The sequence below is a fragment of the Acipenser ruthenus genome, chromosome 7 (genome assembly GCF_902713425.1).
Source record: "Acipenser ruthenus chromosome 7, fAciRut3.2 maternal haplotype, whole genome shotgun sequence".
Classification (NCBI taxonomy): domain Eukaryota; kingdom Metazoa; phylum Chordata; class Actinopteri; order Acipenseriformes; family Acipenseridae; genus Acipenser; species Acipenser ruthenus.
In genome coordinates this window covers 4,207,899-4,228,168 of record NC_081195.1, presented here as the reverse complement: position 1 = coordinate 4,228,168, position 20,270 = coordinate 4,207,899, and the positions used below count along the sequence as shown (strand labels likewise).

Sequence of the window (20,270 nt, the reverse complement as noted above, 5' to 3'; positions counted from 1 at the left end):
TTAACATTATTTCTGTCATAGAAGAGCTGTGCAGTTGTGCATGCCTCATCATATAAAGTTAGGCACAATTAACATAACTAATTATTATTGATGAGTTTGAAAGATGCAACCCTGAAATCCCCAGAACCACTTCATGCACTGCTGTAAAGTAGTGGTGCTTTGTTTGTCAAACAGCTGTCCTGCTAATCTTCAATTGACTTGCACTACTCTTGAATGTTGTCCAGAATTGTAAACTTTAACTATACAGTGAAAAGTAAAATGATCTAGTCACCAAAGATCCTTTAGTTAATTTTTGCAGACCATGTACTGTACCAATAGACCTGCAGTAAAGATGACCGTATACATGACGGTAGCATAACTCTTTCAAGATTTTGTGCTTCAGAAATACTGTGCTGCAGGATAACTGCATAATAGATTTACCCTCCCCTTCATTCCATTTTTAAATATTGCGACTTGTATGCAGTTTTCATGAAGTCATGAAATCCTAATAATAGTGTGAGATAGTTTTGGGATGTGGTGTAAATATTTTTTATTTACATATTTGGCCATTTGAGAACCATCTAAGCACGTCACTCAGTTTAAAGGTGTTTCTATTAATTTCGGTACTGTGCATTGTTGCCACCTGCTGGAAATGTAATGTATTACAGCTAAACTCTTGTTATAAAACCACAACATCAAGGCTTTACAAAAGTAATGTGTCATTGACATATTACTGTGATAAACCAATGTATTATAGATGAATCCTTAAACTAACATGTGACCTAACTGGCTATGGTACTGTTTTAGAACTACAAGTAATATCTGAAAGATACAATTATGTATGTTTTGCTTTCAGTGGATATCGCTAAAGGACCTTCTCTCTCGTTGTGGTAGACCATTGTCAGTTAATGAACTATGGGCTCTGTGTCACATATGCCTTTACACTCTCCAGACCTACATAGATTTTCCAGGTACAGTGCATCTTTGTCATAGATTACACAAATTCAATTCTGCTAAAAATGTTAACGAATGTATCATGAAAAAAAGATGATGATGATGATAATAATAATAATAATAATAATAATAATAATAATAATAATAATAATAATAATAAATTACAATTTCACACATTTTGTAGAAGGGTCTCCTATAACATTGAATGATAAAATAGAGAAATATAATACGACTTATTGTGTGTATTTATAATTTAATATTTTCTTATATTTAAACAGCCTATTTATGCCTGGACTCAGTTTATGTTGGTTGTGATGGCGAACTCCTGTTTTTAACACCAAAAAACACAGGTAAAGTGAGAACTTGAAGGTATTTGGTCAACTTTGTTTCCTCTTCAGAAGATAAGTACTGTACTTCAACTTCTTAGATTTCTCTTTCTTAACAATTTGTGTTTTTCTTTATCTTGTTTTCTTTGCTTCAGAAACACTAATAAAACTGTGCATAATAGTGAGGCTGCAATATGAAGCATATCAAACAATAAGTAACAGTAAAGTCACATTGATGTATTGATTGGTAATGTCTAAATGATAAAAAAATATATATACACCGAGCATCACATTTATTTTCGTAAAAAGATAAGGTATATAAATGATGGACATTGACAAAATGTTTTTGGTTTCCTTTTAATCACTCGATCATTCATCCATGACCATGACACGCTTGAGTGACTATGACTGAAGCATATGCACTTAATCACCTAATTAGTGAGACGTTGATTGGACACTGGATATGGAGTGATTTCAGCTGTTGAATTGCAAGCTTGAATAACAGCAATAAAGAAAATCACAGAAAAAAGCAATATGCCACGTCTGTCAAGAGAGCAGTGCCTTCGTGCAGTCGGCATGTTGGAGGCTGGACTAGGGCAGTGTACTGTGGCTCGCCATCTTGGGTGCTCACAGCCAGCGATTTCAAACCTGGCGAGACGGTATAACCAGACACACTGTCAATGACAGGCCACGAACTGGGAGACCAAGAGTCACAACACCTGCCCAAGAGCGACAGATCATTTTGCAGTATCTTCGTGATGTCATTTGTTAATCAGCACAATAAAAAGACACTGCACCTGCTCTAAAACAGTTTGTCATCAATCGCATCTAGTGAATCTTATCCAAGTATAAGTGATAGGTTTCTTTTGATGCACAAATATAAGTGATAAGTTTATTTTGATGCTCAGTATATATTTCTATTTCATTATTTCATTAGTAAAAACAGGTCATGAAGTAAAACTCCAGAGGTTATCAAGTGACCCTTTCCAACTGGTAGAGCCTGATACATTCTGATTTATAATTTTTTCATCATTATTCATAGGCACCTGTGATTCATTTTACTTGGCACCAGAATTTCAAGAACACGGCATTGTTACTGAAAAGGTTTGTTTTTTTTTCTTCATAAAATAATTCTCAGTCAGTTTTGTTAACGGCTAAAAAATTACTTTTCTAAAGCACAAAAATGACTCTGTCTTTTTCCAGGTTTGTGTATATGGTGTGGCAGCTATTCTCTGGGCAGCAGCCAAGTTTAACTTTTCACCAAATCAAAAGTTAGCATTGCCAAGAAAGTTAAAGAGGCTGCTGCTTGAGATGGCAAAAAGAACTCCCATTGAGAGACCATCTATTGCTGCGGCACAGAAGGTAGTTATTATTACTTCTTAGTTCATTTTTGTTAGGCTAGTGCAGTTTAAAACAGTACTGATATTTATAGAACACTCTGTTAAAACCATGTGGGTGCATGTCTCTGCATAACATTCTACAAAGTAGCTGACTATTTTGTACATAATAAAAGGTTCTTCAATATTCCACATTTGACTTTTCAGCACTCTGAATGCAAGCCTAAGATATAAGATGCAAAGAAAATGTAAAGAATAAGATGCTGTGATGTTAAAATTCTCAAATCAGATTGCAGTGTATTCCATCCAAAATGTACAATCTCTGTATCTAAACTAAATATCTGCTTGACTTTGACACTCCCTGCTCTGTATGTTATATTCTGTTATGATATATATATTTTTTTGCCAAATCTGTTGCTTATATTTTTATTTCACTTGCTAATTTTACAGACCTGCAGCGATGATCTGTTTCATCAAGGGACCAATGCCAAAAAGGTTTGGGTGGAGCTGATCAACAATATTCACCAGGTTTTGTATTTTTTATATAATCAAGCTATTTAATATATGTTACCAACCCATTATGTTTTTTTTTTTTTTTACCGGATTCTGCAGAGTCAACGCCCCAGTTTGAACAATGCCCCCCCCCCCCCCAACTTTTAGCAGAAATTAAAATGTTGACCATTCATTTCTGGTAATATAGTCTGAGGGTAAATATCGCGGCTCATATGAATAGAAAAAAACTGCCTTGATGTAGTTGCTCTGTGCATTAATGATTCAGACAATTGCATGCATTATCAATGATGAAGGTTCAGATGATGAAGACGTGGAGTTCAGTGGTTTCGGATCAGATGATACAGACTCCGCAGTCTGATTGATTATGCTTTCCTCTTGTTACTCTACAATCCATATTTTGGATTTTTTTTTTTTTAAGACACTGCAAGAACTTGTAATTCCAGGCATTTTTTTTGTATTGAACATTTTAATGCTAAGCTACTTTGGATGCTACATTCATTTATTATTTCATGTTGCGTTTTCACACTGGACACTCCAATTTCTTACTTATAGAGATTATGTAAAGCCATTTATTTTAGTGGACCGAAAATTTCATGTGTTCATACATATATATATATATATATATATATATATATATATCTATATATATATATATATATATATATATATATATATAATTTTAAATGTAGTGACTTTTATTCTAGCGTCTTTCACCTACAAATGTGTTTTTTCATGATGTGCTTTTGCACTGCACACTGTAGCTTTAAATTTAATTTTTTGTGAAAACATTTGAAATGATAAAACAGTGGACATACTGCAGCAACCTTGAATTATATTTAATCAATATGTTAACTGCACTTCTTGATTCTTTAGCATGACTGCGTGCTGTGCTCTACCTTTGAATGTTAAGCATGCCTAATTGTAAACGTAATCCACCTGCCTAGTGTTAATAATGCTTGCAATTAATTTTCATAGACATTCAAAGGGGACGATGTAGTAAAACCTCAAGAAGCTGCTGATATTCGGCATACTCCAAGTCAACATGAATCTTCATGTTTCAAGACAGGTAATATTATGGTCATTATATTGTGATGGGCCAGCTATATCTAATTTTTAATCATAGTATTTTAGCGCTGAAATGCCACTGCCATTTGTATAATAATAATAATAATAATTACCAGTAGTAGTCATATTATTATTATTATTATTATTATTATTATTATTATTATTATTATTATTATTATTAGTGTAAATATTTAACTGTTTTACTTGCCCCTTTGTTTTTTACTTAATAGGATTTGTGCCGATCGCTGGTGAGAACAAGCTGACTGCTATAAAGGGTCCAGTTCCTTGTCTGTATTCTGTAAATAGCTCTTCCAATCTGCCTGATGCCTTCATGTCTACAGCAACCCACTTCAGACCTATAATCCTCACACAGAATACAGAGACAGCAGGGTAACGCTACTTTTTTTAAGTGGTAGAATTGGTAGAAACATGCAATGTATCATGAATTATCATGAGTAAATGTCCATTCTATTTACAAAAACATGAAAGCATTGATTGCATAGTGTTTCCAGATATATTATCTCAGATGGCGCCATGCAATCAAGAATCTGGCATTTGACAGCTGGAGCTCTGCCATGTCACTAGAAACCAGCGGGACACTGAGTTCTGTTAGTGATGTTTGTGTTGAAAAGTGTAATCCACAGTTATAAATATAGTAAGTAGCTCAAATACAAAAAATATTAACTCCTTATTTTCCAGGACTCCAGACCCCCCTGCCCATGTTAACTATAATAATGAAATATTATGCATTACCTTTTCTAAGGTTTACTTTTAAGGTGCATTGCCTGCATTTCTATGCTGCTGACCTTTCTGAAGTCATTGAATAAAATAATAACATTGTTATGTTTATTTTCTTCTTCTTCATTTTAGTACCAAAAATGAATATAAAAGTTCTAGTGCCAAACAACAAGTGAAAGCCATAAAAAAAGCAATACTGGAAAAGAAAGGACTAGTACTTGTGAGTGACATTGAAAATGATGTTAATGAGAACGTGATCAAAGAAAGACGGGAGAACTCGCAAAACAGCACTTTAAGACAACAACAATGTTCCCCATCTTCGAAGGAAAACACTTTGGTCAATTCTGAATCTTTTCCAGTTCTCCTAAACTCTGCTGGGTGCACGGATGCTGAAAAAAAGAGTGTTCCAACTGCAACTAGTAGTTCAAGCTCTTCAACTGCTTCAGTATTACCTAGTAGCCCCGTTGTTAATAATTTTTTTCTTAGACAGGATCCAAAAACTGGACTAATAATGTTATTACCTGTCCAAGTAGCCATACCAGAGCAGTCCCCAGGCTTGGAATTTAGCACAGAACCTGGGTCAAGTTCACACCAAAAGCGGTCTTCCCTTCTTGGAGAAACCAAGAACGTAGACCTGGTCGTGATGTCTGCCAACCCAAAGAGCAATCTTTGTGAGACCTCTGATGGCAGTGGTCATTTAATTACCCCGGTGAATCACTACCATACTCTCAAAGAAAACGCAGCTGATGTTGAAAGGGCTACGACTTCCCCACCCATCTCTTCTGTAACTCAGGACATTCCAGAAATACTCTCAAAAGGTCACACTGGCAAAAGTGAAGCTAGGCCAGTCGAAATTGTGGATTCTTTTGTAGCTTCTTGTGGAGATGTAACAGTGACACATCCATTTGGTTCAAGTTTATCTTTAGACCAAAGGAGCTCATCCCTGCAGAAAGTGATATGTCTTATTAAAGAGGAATTTGCATTTGATGGATACCTGGAAAATGGAGTTGAAGATCTTGCAATGGGTAATGCCTTATGTTTATTCAGATATATTTATTAAACATTTTTATGCCTTGCATGTGGGGAAAGTAATTTATCCATTTTTAATTGAAGGATTTTTGTTATTTAATAATAACATATAAAATGTTAAAGATTTTTTTAAAAGGCTGATTTCACTGAATTGTATATGCCATCATTTTAGGTGCGTGAATCTTTAAAACACTAAATAGCTTTGTTTTCCCTTTCAAAAGGAGAGTACATCCTCTCTCTAAAGGAACTTCAGTTTGGCACATTTTGCAATGCAGTATCTGAGAAATTCTGTGACCTGTACTGGGATGAAAGATTACTAGAGACACTGTACAAAGTCGTCAATGGAAAGCATCCTCAAACTTCTCGGTAAGTGTCAGTCGTGTTTTTTTTTGTTTTTTTTATAATTCAACTATAATTAATAATAATAATAATAATAATAATAATAATAATAATAATAATAATAATAATAATAATAAAAATAATAATAAATAACATTATAGGTGTCATTATTATGAAATGATCATTGGTGTCTCCAGTCGATCACTGCAGTTTGAACTATAGAGTGAGCCATGAGATAGAGAGTCTGCTGTGTTGCCGATCTTGTCTGGGGGCACGCAGGGTGCTCAGCATTGGGGTTATGGAGGAAACCATCTGGGTGTGCTTCGTTGATCCTTACTGGTTAGGTGCCCGACATGTCCAGAGGGAGACTTGGGCATTTTACAGTGGGTTGAAAAACAAGGGTGGAAAAGATAGATAGATTGATAAAATACCTTATTCCTTTGAACTTTTTAAACCAATTTTTTTTTCTCAAAAATGGCCTGCATCTTAAATTTGAGTATAGCGATGCGTGTATTAAAATCGGCAACAAGACGTGACTGCCTGAGTACATAAACAGGAACGTGAGTAACTGCCAGAGAAAAGACAAACAAAAAACGTACTGCTAGAATTCTCCATGACATAAAGGCAGCCATTATCAAAGCAGCATCATGAGCTTCCTGAGGAATTCGAAGGGAAGGTTTTAGAATTTCAGCGTTTCGTTATCAGGCTCCATTTTAACAAACAGTACCAGCGTGGACAGATCGGAAATGCTGATCAGACCCCCATATTTTTCAACATGCAAAGCACTACCACAATTCACAAAAAGGGAGAAAAACAGGTGCAAGTAATCAGGTCTGGAAATGAGAAGGAGAGCATAACTATAATGCTCTGTGGGTCAGCAGACGTCTGCAAAATGCCTCTATACGTCATTTTCTTATATGCGCAGTTGAGATTGTATCTTTGTAAATGCACCTTTTTTTGATGTTTTCCTCAAATTGAGGATGGGAAATTTGGGCGGTGTCCTAAATTCGAAGGAATACGGTACTCCTTTTGAATTTTAAAGGATTTACTCATTTAAAAGCTTTGTCAAAGCTTTGTCTTTGTCTGTTAAAAGGGAATCTGGAATGGGTAATAAATGCTATTAGCATTTTAATTTCTTTTCATGCAAGTCTTTAACAATAGCCTCTTAATGTGAGAGGCTTATGATCAACATGCATAGAAGCATAACATTTATAACCCAGTAGCATTTGCTTCAGTACATCATTATACTGTACATTAGGTCCCTATGGTAACAGCTACTCGTGTGTGACAAGCTTTTTTGGTTACTATATACAGATGTAATACCAGCTCCACCAACGTGTGAAAACTTTCGTAAAGAAGTGCTTTATTTTAGAGTAGTTTAGGCAACTGTAAATTGTGCAAGCTGTTTCACACCTTTTTACATACGGGAACAGTACAAAGTTAAAGGTACTTTTTATTTATTTTTTTATTTATTTTTTTTAAGCAGTTCTGGTGTGCTTCATCTTACTAAATTGTGACTTCTGGGAAAATTATTTGTTTTTATTTTTCTATTCAGGATCTGTTCCAAGTCTGTTATTAGCTTTGACAGTTCTGCCCAGTTGGCCTCAAAGGTAAAGAAAAAGACAACTTCCCCTGTGAGCAGAAAGCAAAGAAAGTCTCAAGATATTTGTGAGAAGAGTCCCATTGATCTGCAGAGAAATGTACCTCTGAACCAGAGACAGCTTCCCGGACACTTGCCGTCCCTACCAGCAACTGGAACCTTATATTTACCAAATGAAAGGTGCACTGAGGAAGGAACACAGACCTCTGACAGTGCCAGTCCAGGTATCCGGGTCTTTAAACTGCATTGCTTCATTCAATAACAACAACACTCACCTTTTCTGTTTTCTTCCTATTTTCTTTACTTCGACATATTTATTAACTTAGAGTCTGTAAATACATCACTAACTATACATTCAGGCAAGCAACAGCATGTATATTTTAATGTTGCATACTGGTTGCTTATTTATTGTAATTAAAATCGACAGATATTTGTATAAATATAGATATTTTCATATTTGCACAGTGGCAGTATTTGGATCCGCCACTGATTAGATCAGTTGAATAAACCGTATTGTATCTGTTTCTCATTTTGTTACATTAAAGACTGGAGCAAACATATAATATAAAATATAATCCAGATAACTTCAGATCATAGGCTATGTTACTGTTTTTTGTGACTTTCTAGAATTATTATTATTATTATTATTATTATTATTATTATTATTATTATTATTATTATTATTATTATTATTATTATTTCTTTCCTTGCAGATTTGAGTAATAATGCTTGTAATAGCCTACCCAGACTTGAGCTGAAAACCAAGATAGGAAACCAAGTCAGTCCCCTTGTTACAAGGCAGTCTGAAAGTATGGGTCTGATTTATTACCAGTTATGATTGAGACATGTTTTTCTTTCCTGACAAAAAATTCAAATTTTTCTTCAAATGTTTGTTTTTCATCTTAACTAATATCGTTAGAAAGATGAGTAGTACCTTTTGGAAAAGATGTGGACAAATCAGGAATGCCAATATAAACTTAAGGAAGGAAACAAAACAAATATATAAATGAAAGTAAATAAGTTTCATAGAAACCTGTAGTGTGGGAAAATATGAAAAACGTTTTAGATCATGACGTCCATCTCTGCAGGTGTTGGTTGTCTAGGAAACTGACATTTGAAGCAGTGCTAAGAAACTACCTCTTTTACTGAGCAAAGGTGGACAGTTGAATGTCACATTGTTTTGTGATGTAAAGTTAAGAAATGTGAGGTTATGGGATGCACTTGTTACATATTTTCTATTTCGTTAGCAGAGCCAGATAAGGAATCCCTCCCTGATACAGAGGTAGAATTACCCTGGAAAGATACATTTGATGAGATGGACTTGAAAGATCTTCATCCAGATAGCAATGATGAAAATCCTAGAAATCCTGAGCCCTCACCTCTGTCTGGAAAAGAGGAATATGTTTCCAGCACAGCTTGTACTTTAGGGGAAAAGGATCAACTGAGTCTAGATTATACAGAGGAGATTGAAGATACTGATTCTGTGAGCTCAGGAAGAATGCCTGAAAATAGCCGTTCTTCATCCCCCTTTCAAACATATGTTCGAAAGTGCAATCCAGGCTGGACTAGTGTGTTTTACGGGGCTGATTGCTTTGGGGAAGAGGTTCTGAATTACGTGAAGAAGCTTGGCAGGAGAAATGAGGCACAGTGCATGGATGTTAAAATGTTGGTAAGTGAAGTATTTTGTTATTGAGACAGACGAGCAAGAATATAAAATGGTTTGTGTCTGAGAAGAGATGAAAGTGTGTGCTAAATATCAAGAGGTCATATTCTGTCCTGTTTTATCTGTGGAGTTTGTCATAGTTTTCTCTTTTTACTCATTCTGCCTTTAAACTTACATAGGTTATTGAATATATTCCTGTTAGTGCACCATGCAATTTCTTGTTTATATCAGCTTTCATGTGTATATATATATATATATATATATATATATATATATATATATATATATTATATAGACACACACACACACAGTACTATCCTGTTATAACGCAACCTGTTATAGTGTGGAATCGGTTATAACACGGTAAGGTTGTGGCTCCCATTTCCCCATAATGCAATTTGACTTGCATACATTGGGTGAATGTTACAGATATACAGTACGACGCATGGCAGACCGCAAAAAACTAAAGTCATTCTCTATTAAAATGAAACTCGATGCGGTTGCAGAATCTACATTGTGTGGATGGCTAAAAGACGAAGAAAAACTAAGAGGTTTTCTTGATAAGATTGACTCCAAAGAGGGAAAAAAATGCATTGCGCCAAAGAGTGAGACAAGCTGCTGTGTGAATGTGCTGCTTTGAGAGGACTGTATGTTGTTTTAGGTGTGGCCCAGGCTAACGGACTGAGAATAATCGTTCCCAATAAACCATGGAGTCGAGTACCAGCAAATTGTGTGTGTCTCCTTCCTTCATTTTCCAGGATTACAATAATAATTTGGCTTGTGGGTTATTGTAAATCACTTGAGAAACAAAAATGCCAATATTCATTATAAGGTGAAACACAAATAATGTGGTCTCCTAATTATGGACCCTGGCAACCACGTTATAACGGGGTAGCACTGTATATATACAGTATATATATTAAACAGGTAATACAACTACATAATAAAGTTATGGTATTTAAAAGGTTTCACTTTCCTAAATCTGTCTAATTTTCAATATTCATTTTTCTGCAAACTATATTAAATGGAGAAGTCTGTCATAGAACAAGACCTTAACCAGGTATGTTGTTCAAAGAGTCTTTATTCACAGCTGAGATGCTTATCATATTGTGTGCATTTGTACATTGCAGCATTATAAATGCATATTGTTGCAATTGAAAGCAGGGGGTTATCTGAATAAAATGTATCGATATAACATTTTAATTTCCATTCATGATCCTAGTGTTTACAGTGCATTGTCTGAAAGGATTATCAAAGTCTATTTAAAACAAAAAAAAACTTATTTTAGATAAGGTTATCACTACTTACTGTTACTTTCTCTTGTGTACCACTTGTTTTGCATTTAGGGCTTATAGATGTTGAAATAATTACATAAGTCATGCCAGCCATGCACTTTCATTTCTTTACTCAAAAACCCAGTGAACTTTAAAGTTGACACATTGCTATAAAGTAAAGTGCAATAAATAGTAAAAGTGGTAAGGATTGAGTAGTTCTGTAAGGCTAAAAATCCAGAGACAGGATAAAACCCACTATTTCAGTAGGGCCTGCTTCTTGTATATAGATGGGTGTAGTGTTTAGGACAGCGACGAAGCAGTGTACAAAGACAGATTTTCTTTCGTCAAGCAGAAAAAAGGTAAAATGCACAAATACTGTATTTGCGTATTTTCTGGGAGATTAAACGTAGTTTGAAAACTAACATTCATGGACTTTTACCAAAGGCCCTCGTATTGACCAATCAGGTTAAAGGAAATCTCTGATCCATTTTCTAATACCTAATAAATATAGGCATGTAGTTTTTGTTTACTCTTGAAACGTGTGCTTACTAGAAATACAAAAAAAATGACTTTTTCAGAGGACAAAACTGTCCACAATGTTTGGAAAAATGATTAAATTCAGATTATTTGGAATAATCTCACGCTGTAATTTGATCAAAAGTATCTTTTGCATTTTATAAGGCGACAGCTGCCTTGTTGTGAAACACTCGAACACTGTTGCCTAGACACACAGCTCTCAGTGATGTGTCTTTGAAACCAAGGAGATGAAAGGGAAATTAGATACATGGCTGCTGGTTTATCAGATTATACATTTGTTTGTGCAAGCTTCAATATATAATTAAATTTAATTAAACAACTCACCATATGGTTTCTTCATCGCCATGCTTTGTTCACTTGCATTTTCATTATTGTTACTGTATATGTAATATAGTTCTATAATAAAGTAGGGATCCTTCTACATTGTTTCACGCTGTGTCAAGATGTGCATTTCATAAAGGATGAAGGCTTAAACTGAAACTTTAGTCTACTGTACTTCACCTAGGTTCTTAGTTTTATGTCAAAAGAAATGGATTGCCTGTCATATTCTCATTCTTGTGCATTATTGCACTTTAATTATTTTAAAGAGAAAACTTTATGGAACAGACATTGTCAATTGTAAAACAAAAATTGTTATTTTAATTTAAAAAATTGAGGACATGATTAGCAGGTGTTAATAGTGATATGACCGTGATGAATGCCACATCTGTTAGATGTAAACCCATCTTCAAAAGATATTGATTTCTGCAGCCATTGAGAGATGAAATGGTCCAAATGGCAAGGTGTAGGCTACTGTAGGTTGAGCTTAGATCATATACAGTTTAGTTGACAAATTGTAGTAAGAAACATATGCTGTCTTGTAATTGCTTTTGTCTTGTTCTAATATACACAGTGAATTCAAAGTAATGTAATCCAATCACCTTCTCCAGGAGCTTCAGCAGCAGCTGATGATAGAGACAAAGAATCTGAAAAAGACCAGAACATTCTACCAAAAACTCTTGCACCAAGATAGACGAAACAAAGGTAAAACAAATCATATTTTGGTTTACATGAATATCAAACTTACTTGATTGTAAACAGTTCCATTGCAGTCTTTTGCAGTTTATATTAAATTGGTTTACAGGTTTAATTGAAATATTTTCTTCATAACATTTCACTTTGTATAGCCTACTATTGCTGACTGCATTTACTGTGTAGACATGAATTCCACTTTTTGCCTTCATAAAGGTTCGGAAGCCAAAATCATGTTACCGAAACTGAAAGGCCAATTGGAAGAAATGAGATCCAAAGTAGAATTTCTGGAATTAATTAAAAAATACCTGGAGGTAAGAAAAACAAAATGTGAAACAGACCTCAGTCTGAGCTTTCATAAGTCGATGTTGTTTTATAACTATTGTAGTTAGCCTTGATAAATATCACGTTTTTAGTGTCTCCTTATATTTTAAACCATTAAGCAATGTCCATTATTTTAAATGTGTCAATGGTGCACATTTATATTTTGCATGGTGTATTTTATCTCTACACTAGATTTTGTGTATGGAGCAGTGGGGTCTGGATACCTCCCTCCTCCCTTCCCTGGCAAACTCTGGATCAGGGGCTGCAATTCTGAATCCTGAAGACAACTCACTGCTAACTTTCCAATCAGTGAAAGTAAGCGGGAAAATCAGCCAAAACAAAACAAGAATGCTACAGGCGGGAACACCACTTGGACTTATGTGCTACCTTTATGCTAGGTAAACAGCATGCCATTTGCTTAAACTAGTTGCACTAAATTATGACTAGATCAATATGTACAGTAAGTAGAAACACACTGCACGTGAGTGTGACCAGTTTTTCTCATTAAGTTTCACTTAACTGTGACTAGTCAATATATGTAATATTATAATGTATGTAGTCTTTATATGAATATTTCTGTGTGCTATTCTAGTTTTTAATGAGCTGCGCAGAAGATCCTTTTGTGTCTCCTGTATGCCTGATGTTGTGCTGCTTCTGCCTCTTCTGTGCTATGCTTACAGTAACCAGCAGCAGCATACACTAAATCTAAACTTTCCAACATAAATGCTGTAAATCCGCAACTCATAATCACTGTAAATGAAGGCATAGTGGTTGAATAGTAAAGCAGTTCAGTGCATGATGCGAATCAACAAATGTGCATTCTTAAATATTTCTATTTGAACATCTTAACTCTGAGCATCCAGTCACATAATGCCATTTTATCACACTTTTACCTTGCTTTAACATTTTTAACTGTGTTTCAAATAATTTTCGTCATACTTTAATGCACATTACTTCACCCAAGTTTCATTCTGTCAGCATTGCTATTTGGCATTGTTTTAACACAAGGTATTAACATGTTAATGTCTGTCCACAGGTATGCAGTTCTGGATGGTTACATGCACCAGTTCCTTTACACATTTCGTTATTTCTGTACACCAAAGGAGTTTCTTCAGTTTTTGATTGATACATTGAACAGTGCAGTCAGGTATGTTGCTAGTACTGTAATAGACTGGAAACCAGGAGTGGGCAACTCTGACCTTTCCAGAACAGGCCTTTTGTTCTAACCATGTTTAATTTAACCATTAAACCTCAATGTCTGCTGAAAACACGGGTTGTAGTGGAATTCCTTGCATGATGTGCACAATGTGTGTAATTATTTTGTTAGCTACAATCACTTTAAAGGATCTAAATTGCAATGGCAAGTACTCCTGAACTTGTTATTTAAATCTGCAGCTCAAATCAAGGGTACTCATCTGATTGCTCAAAGGTATACAACCGCACATTAGATCTAGTGCAAGCATGGGTTGAAGATTGCTACCAAGTGGACTTTGTGCCTGATTCCAGTCTCTTAAACACGCTGGAAGATTTCATTTCAGCTAAGGTATGCATTGTAAAAGATTCCAAAAATGTATTTTGTTTTAACATTTATTGCATTACCTTACGCTGTACAAGTCCTACTTTATGAACACTGAAGCTGACATCTATATTTGCCAATAACATTTAACCATGGTCGAATAATATGCATGAGAACACTTCTAAGCATTTAACTATTGGGAAACTTTTATTTTTTTATTTATTAATAAGTAAACTTGTCATATTTTTAGGTCATTCCATTGGACAATCGAGGTGAGCATTTACTAGCATTGCTACACAGTGCCCCTAAGAAAAAGAGGTCCCACAGTGAACCAAGTGAAGATGACACAAAGTCAGTTCATTCCTTGTGTCGAAAAATATCAACTGAGGACACTTCTAGAAAGGTCTGTAGTATTAAGAAAACTTCATTAAAACTGTGAATACATAAACCAGCTGTTTGTTGAAAGAATCTTCCTAAAATGGACGATGCTTGATGATAATGGTAATTAAACATGCTTATATTATTAGAACTCAGTGTCTAGTTGCAGGGAGCTGATAATCTTGTTTTGTTGGTGAAACAGTTTGACTACTTATAAGACCAAGTCAAGTTATAAAAGTGAAAGTGTTTTATTGTGTTTCAGAGTTTTCACTTGAGAGTATCTAAAGGGGGAGAAGCAATTAGTCCAGTGCAGAAAGAACAGTATTCTATTGCAGCAGCCTTACCCAGACCCTGTTACTCTTCCCTCATTGACGAGCTCTCAAGTTCATGTCTGAGAACAGAAGAAAAGTATCCATTATTTCAAAGTGAATATAGCACACAACAAATTGTGCACCAGCTTACTTTGCTTCAGCAGGTGCGTATCTGTGTTATGGAAAAAATATACATATTTGATATTATTTATGAATATATATGTATATATTTATGTGTGTGTGTGTTTAAATATACTGTATATATATGTATGTATATATATGTATGTATATATATATATGTATATATGTATATGTATATATGTGTATATATATATATATATGTATATGTGTGTGTGTAAATATATATATATATATAATTAACTAGATTCTCCCTTTTGACAGAATTTACTTTAAGAATAAAGCGTTAAGTGTAAATAGGGGGAGCAGTGTGGAGTAGTGGTTAGGGCACTGGACTGTTGACCGGAGGGTTGTGGGTTCAATCCCAGGTGGGGGACACTGCTGCTGTACCCTTGAGCAAGGTACTTTACTTAGATTGCTCCAGTAAAAAAAAACAACTGTATAAATGGGTAATTGTATGTAAAAATAATGTGTAAAAATAATGCAATTGTATGTAAAAATGATGTGATATCTTGTAACAATTGTAATTCGCCCTGGATAAAGGCATCTGTAATACTCAAAATAAAATAAAAGGATGTATTTTAAAAGTTGTTGATGTTTTGTCAAAGTGCGCCTCCTTGTTCAGGTAAAGCAGATGTGTAATTCTATGGAATGTACCATTTGAAGATATTGTAGATTATTCTTAGTATCACATTTCAATTTCTGTATCAATAGGAAATGTTTCAAGAATGCCATCCGGTTCATTTTCTTAATTCAAGAGCACTTGGTGTTAAAGACAAAACACTACATATTACAAAGTGAGTATACTTTTCAACCTCCTCGTTTCAATGCACATACATTGAGGGCACTTTCCTTGCCTTACTGCTTGATGTACAACACATTTGTATTTTCTTACCCCCCCCCCCCCCCCCAAAAAAAATAAATAAACCTACAAATGAGGTGAGAGTAAAGATTGTCTGTGCTGTAGCATAAACTCGAATAAATGTCAATAAGATTTCGGTCACTCTCCAGACCTGCAGTTTTTTTCGTTTTATTTTTATCGTCTTTTCTTTTCTTAATTTCACTCAGGATCCTGAAACTTTGAATTAAGCCAACTACTATTAGCACAGAAATGGAGCAGTAACACTGTATACTGTTCATCTCGCATGCTATCTAATTATTGTATGGAATGTTACATTTTAATAGAATATTGTTACCCATTGTACAACTGTATTTAGTTTAATACATGTTTTTACGTGAAAAAGGTGAAATAGTAGTTTTTGAATTGCTGAGCGTAGTTTTACGCTCATGTTTATTTTTCTCAGAACTTTTGGTCAGGACACTTTTCCACTAGAGGGCAGCAGTCTCTTTGCTTCAGAATCTTCACAAGACAGATACCTGCTGCAGCTTCTGAGATACGCAGACAATGTCAGTAACTGGGTCTCTGCAGAAATTGTCATCTGTGATACGCCAAAGGTAACTATACACATTGAAAGGGATGTACAACATAACAGAAATATATATTTTACTGAGTGTCCTGATGTTATAATAATGTAAAATATATATGCCTAACCTTTGAGCTCTAGGTTTGATTTAGCAAATGTGGAGGATCCTTCTAAATGCTTTTATGTGAGTAGATTAACGTTTTACGTGATGTTTATGTTTTTGCTACATAAAATATGGTATGGAAATCATTACGAAAAATAAATGTAACATTTCTTTTTATGCATTTGCTTACTATTGTGTTTTTTTTTGTTTTGTTTTGTTTTTTCCCCCGCAAGGCACAGGCTGTATTACTGTCAACATTTCTCCATACTGCAAAGCTTTGTTTCGAATTAAGAAATTTTGCCACAGCAATGCATATCCTTTGTGGACTTGAAAACGTAATAGTCAGACAGTTACCTGTAAGTCATCCATATTTATTATTACAATGTAATGACTTTATTTTAAAAAAATATGTGACCACTATTCATTACATTGCATATTGTTCTCAAGTGTGTGCCAGAAACTGATACAGTTTATTTGTATTTATGAGCCTGTTTAACTGGAAGGTGGACATGTATATATGGTTTCTTTACCTCTGTGATAGTAACAAAATAATGTTGACTCTGTATTATTAATAACTGGGGGACAAGTGCCTTTTATGTGGTTTTTGTATGCACTATTGCCAAATGGATTCAAAAGACACTATTAAAACAGTCTGTGCCATAAAACATCAACACTGTTTTATACCCAATAGCTAATCATTGCAGCACACATTCACATTTATCTTATTGATTTTGTTTTTCGACACATACATTTTCTTAATTTTGTGCTATTTTGTTCTATTACAAGTGGAATCTCTCTAGCATTCGTTTTCGAAATCCAAATCCTGTTATCCTTACCAGCAGCCTGACACCGAGTCAAGTGAATGAGTTGGTTGAAGACTGCCTTTTTTAATCTGTAATGTTTCTGTTACCAATCAAACCTATCGAGGACTCTTTAATATTAGTGGTGTTTGTCCTGTTTCCATTGTGTTAAGGCATGGAAGAACCTTTCTTCAAAAGTTTCTGAAATCATGGAGGAGCTGAATGCTGTTCAGGTATTGTTTTGTTTATTTAACCTCTGTTAGGTGTAACTACCAGCTTTTTTGACACACATAAATTTGTTTAAATAGATTTCTTGACTTCATGTATTATATCAATCCAAATTCACTTGTTAATAGTTGAAGCATTTGTGGTGAAACTTGCTAAGAACCCTTTTCTCAAGTTGAGTGTTTCACAATCTGGATGTACAAGATTTGTCTGCATGCCACTCTTGGACAGGATACACTACTTATTTATTTACTTATTTATTTTTTAATCACTGAAGGTGTTCTTAAAAAGTGATAATCTCTGTTTAATGGAAGGAGACAGATTTAAAAAGCTACCAACCATCCCTTCAGCTCACCTCCTGGCCATGCATGTTCAGCAGCTTGAAATTGGTGCATTGACAATGGCAAATGGTGCCTATAAATGGCCTAAACTCAGGTAAATTATTTACAGTTAATGTTGCTGGGAGGGTGGGTGTGGCTGATGATCATTTTACAGTAAAATGTATGTGTGTAATTAAATTAATTGAAACAACAATAATGTACATTTGGATTACTTATAAAGCACCTAATATTTTTAATGTTGTGGAAACTTCTTGGGGAAAATCCAATGACACCCTTCACTTTGAGCTGTGATCTAAAATGGCTTCCATAGTAGGGCTGTGCGATTGTGTGATTTCCACAAGACCTAATGCTATTGACTTGTTACTCAGTACACAACTCTATTCTATGATTCTATGGGTCAAGCTGAATTGTAAGTATTGAGCAAGAAGAAAAAAGAACACTTTGGTCGATATTTTAAAAAGCTGCCATTTCGCACTGCTATAGCCTCAGTCTGTGTGAAGCAATGACTTCATAAATGTTTTGATGACCATGACATTGACCTATTATGGATGCCATATTATAAGATCATGCGATTTCTAATTTTTTGGTGTCAGAACACTGAATTATTTAGTATTTGGTACACAGCTTTATTCTGTATTTTTTTTTTTCAATTAAGTTAAGCGTTAACTGTTTCAGTGCCCCCATTTCTAGTTGCAACAAACCACGGTTTATGCAAAATGTATTAATTTAATACTACACTTAACATCTTGTATTTTTTTGTTTTTAAAGGAATATAGCAAAGGTAGTGAGCCAGGTTCATGCCTTTCAAGAAAATGTGTATACATTTGTTCCTGACTTGGATCTGCAAGCTTACCTGAGACATCGCATTGCTCATTTCAGCCAGACTGACATTCCTCTTCTTGCTGCAGAGAACAACACTAATTTTCATCAGATACCAACTGAGAAGCATTCTCGGAAGATTCACGACACATTACGGAGAATGAAGGCAACATTTCAGTAACTTCCACTGTTGAAAGATGTTTTGGAGATAATTTGCATTTAAAGCTTATCTGTGACTTGCAGACAGGGAGACAATCCACATTTTAAACCTACTATACTTCTTGCTGTGTCTAATTTACATTTAAATTGAAGTGCCAGCCCCTATTCTATATTTATGCCTGCAATATGACATATACCTATCTGTGGTTTTAAGTGGCTTCTGTCGCCCCATTACCTCCATGTGGTCATTGTTATTTCTGTGGGGGTGGAGGCTATAACGGTTCTACAGTCTTGTCCACTAGCCAGTCAGGTCAGCAATGTGGGTATATAGACTAACGGCTCCTAAACAAAGAGAAACAATGACAAAATGTATTTTCTTTCTGTTACCGCCCAATGTTATTTTTATGTTTTTATGTGTGTGTGTGTATATATATATATATATATATATATATATATATATATATATATATATACACACACACAGTACTGTGTTAACTTATTAGTGGCTTGCATACAGAATAATATAATGTACAGTTAATCAGTTAATACAGTTTTAGAAAATCACAAGCTTTCACTGTAATCCTGTTCTCCACTCTATTAAAAAATATATAAAAATCATACTTCTGTTTTCAGCATGTGCTAAAGTAGAATGCGAGTCCACTACTTATAATGTCACTTTCCACTTTTTCTAACAGTACATTAAAAAAAAAAAAATACAACTAATGTAACAGAATTGCGATATATATATATGTATGTGCAAACCAATGAAAAACATTCAATTTATAAAGCACGTTTTATGTCCCGGAGACTTTGCTGTGTACATTTTAAATACCTTTACAGTTCTGATAACAGCAGTCATATTTAAGGGTTGAAAGTTGACATTGTAAAATTGGGACCAAAAATTAAGCCTGTCAAGTGTGATGGGTTTTAATTTAGGTGTTAAGGTCAGGGTTCAAGACTAAGGAAATGTATTCCTAGTTGTTTATTCTATTAAAATATTCTACAAATTGAAATATGGATATGGTGAGTATTTTAGTATGATAAAGAAATGTTAACGAAACACAGCTTCGTAGGACCATTGTAGTCTGTTTTATAATGTGAAATATATTCTACTGTTTATTTCACTATGTGTATATTCTAAGGTAACTGAATGCATGCTTTGTTTGCATAATATGAAAAAAATGCACCATGAGCAAAGATGTATGTATTTTATTCAACATTAGTTAGTCAAAATAATCACTTATGGTGGTGTTAAGGTAATCCTAAGCAATGGGATCTAAATCATGGTTTTAAAACTACTTTTTGAATGGAGAGTTAATGATGTAATAAAATGAATATTTAATTCTAGTTTGTACCAGTGTTTTTTT

At 34.5% G+C, this 20,270-nt stretch overlaps 1 protein-coding gene across 2 annotated transcripts in view; it reads left to right on the top strand.

Moving 5' to 3' along the window:
• Positions 1–20,250, top strand: part of LOC117415941 (kinase non-catalytic C-lobe domain-containing protein 1) — a 47,577-nt gene extending 27,327 nt beyond the window's left edge. For both annotated transcript variants that reach the window (XM_034026902.3, XM_059026146.1), the window contains exons 10-35: positions 836–950; positions 1,212–1,283; positions 2,302–2,363; positions 2,463–2,621; positions 3,047–3,124; positions 4,085–4,175; positions 4,405–4,564; positions 5,045–5,937; positions 6,163–6,307; positions 7,836–8,104; positions 8,594–8,689; positions 9,128–9,549; positions 10,574–10,603; positions 12,284–12,377; positions 12,582–12,679; positions 12,882–13,087; positions 13,726–13,836; positions 14,085–14,232; positions 14,456–14,608; positions 14,846–15,058; positions 15,747–15,829; positions 16,337–16,487; positions 16,793–16,915; positions 17,533–17,592; positions 17,862–18,019; positions 18,694–20,250. In XM_034026902.3, coding sequence (XP_033882793.3) covers positions 836–950; positions 1,212–1,283; positions 2,302–2,363; positions 2,463–2,621; positions 3,047–3,124; positions 4,085–4,175; positions 4,405–4,564; positions 5,045–5,937; positions 6,163–6,307; positions 7,836–8,104; positions 8,594–8,689; positions 9,128–9,549; positions 10,574–10,603; positions 12,284–12,377; positions 12,582–12,679; positions 12,882–13,087; positions 13,726–13,836; positions 14,085–14,232; positions 14,456–14,608; positions 14,846–15,058; positions 15,747–15,829; positions 16,337–16,487; positions 16,793–16,915; positions 17,533–17,592; positions 17,862–18,019; positions 18,694–18,925 — 4,422 coding nt within the window. In that variant the 3' untranslated portion in view covers positions 18,926–20,250. The remainder of the gene's footprint in view (positions 1–835; positions 951–1,211; positions 1,284–2,301; positions 2,364–2,462; positions 2,622–3,046; positions 3,125–4,084; positions 4,176–4,404; positions 4,565–5,044; positions 5,938–6,162; positions 6,308–7,835; positions 8,105–8,593; positions 8,690–9,127; positions 9,550–10,573; positions 10,604–12,283; positions 12,378–12,581; positions 12,680–12,881; positions 13,088–13,725; positions 13,837–14,084; positions 14,233–14,455; positions 14,609–14,845; positions 15,059–15,746; positions 15,830–16,336; positions 16,488–16,792; positions 16,916–17,532; positions 17,593–17,861; positions 18,020–18,693) is intronic.
• Positions 20,251–20,270: the final 20 nt, after the last annotated feature.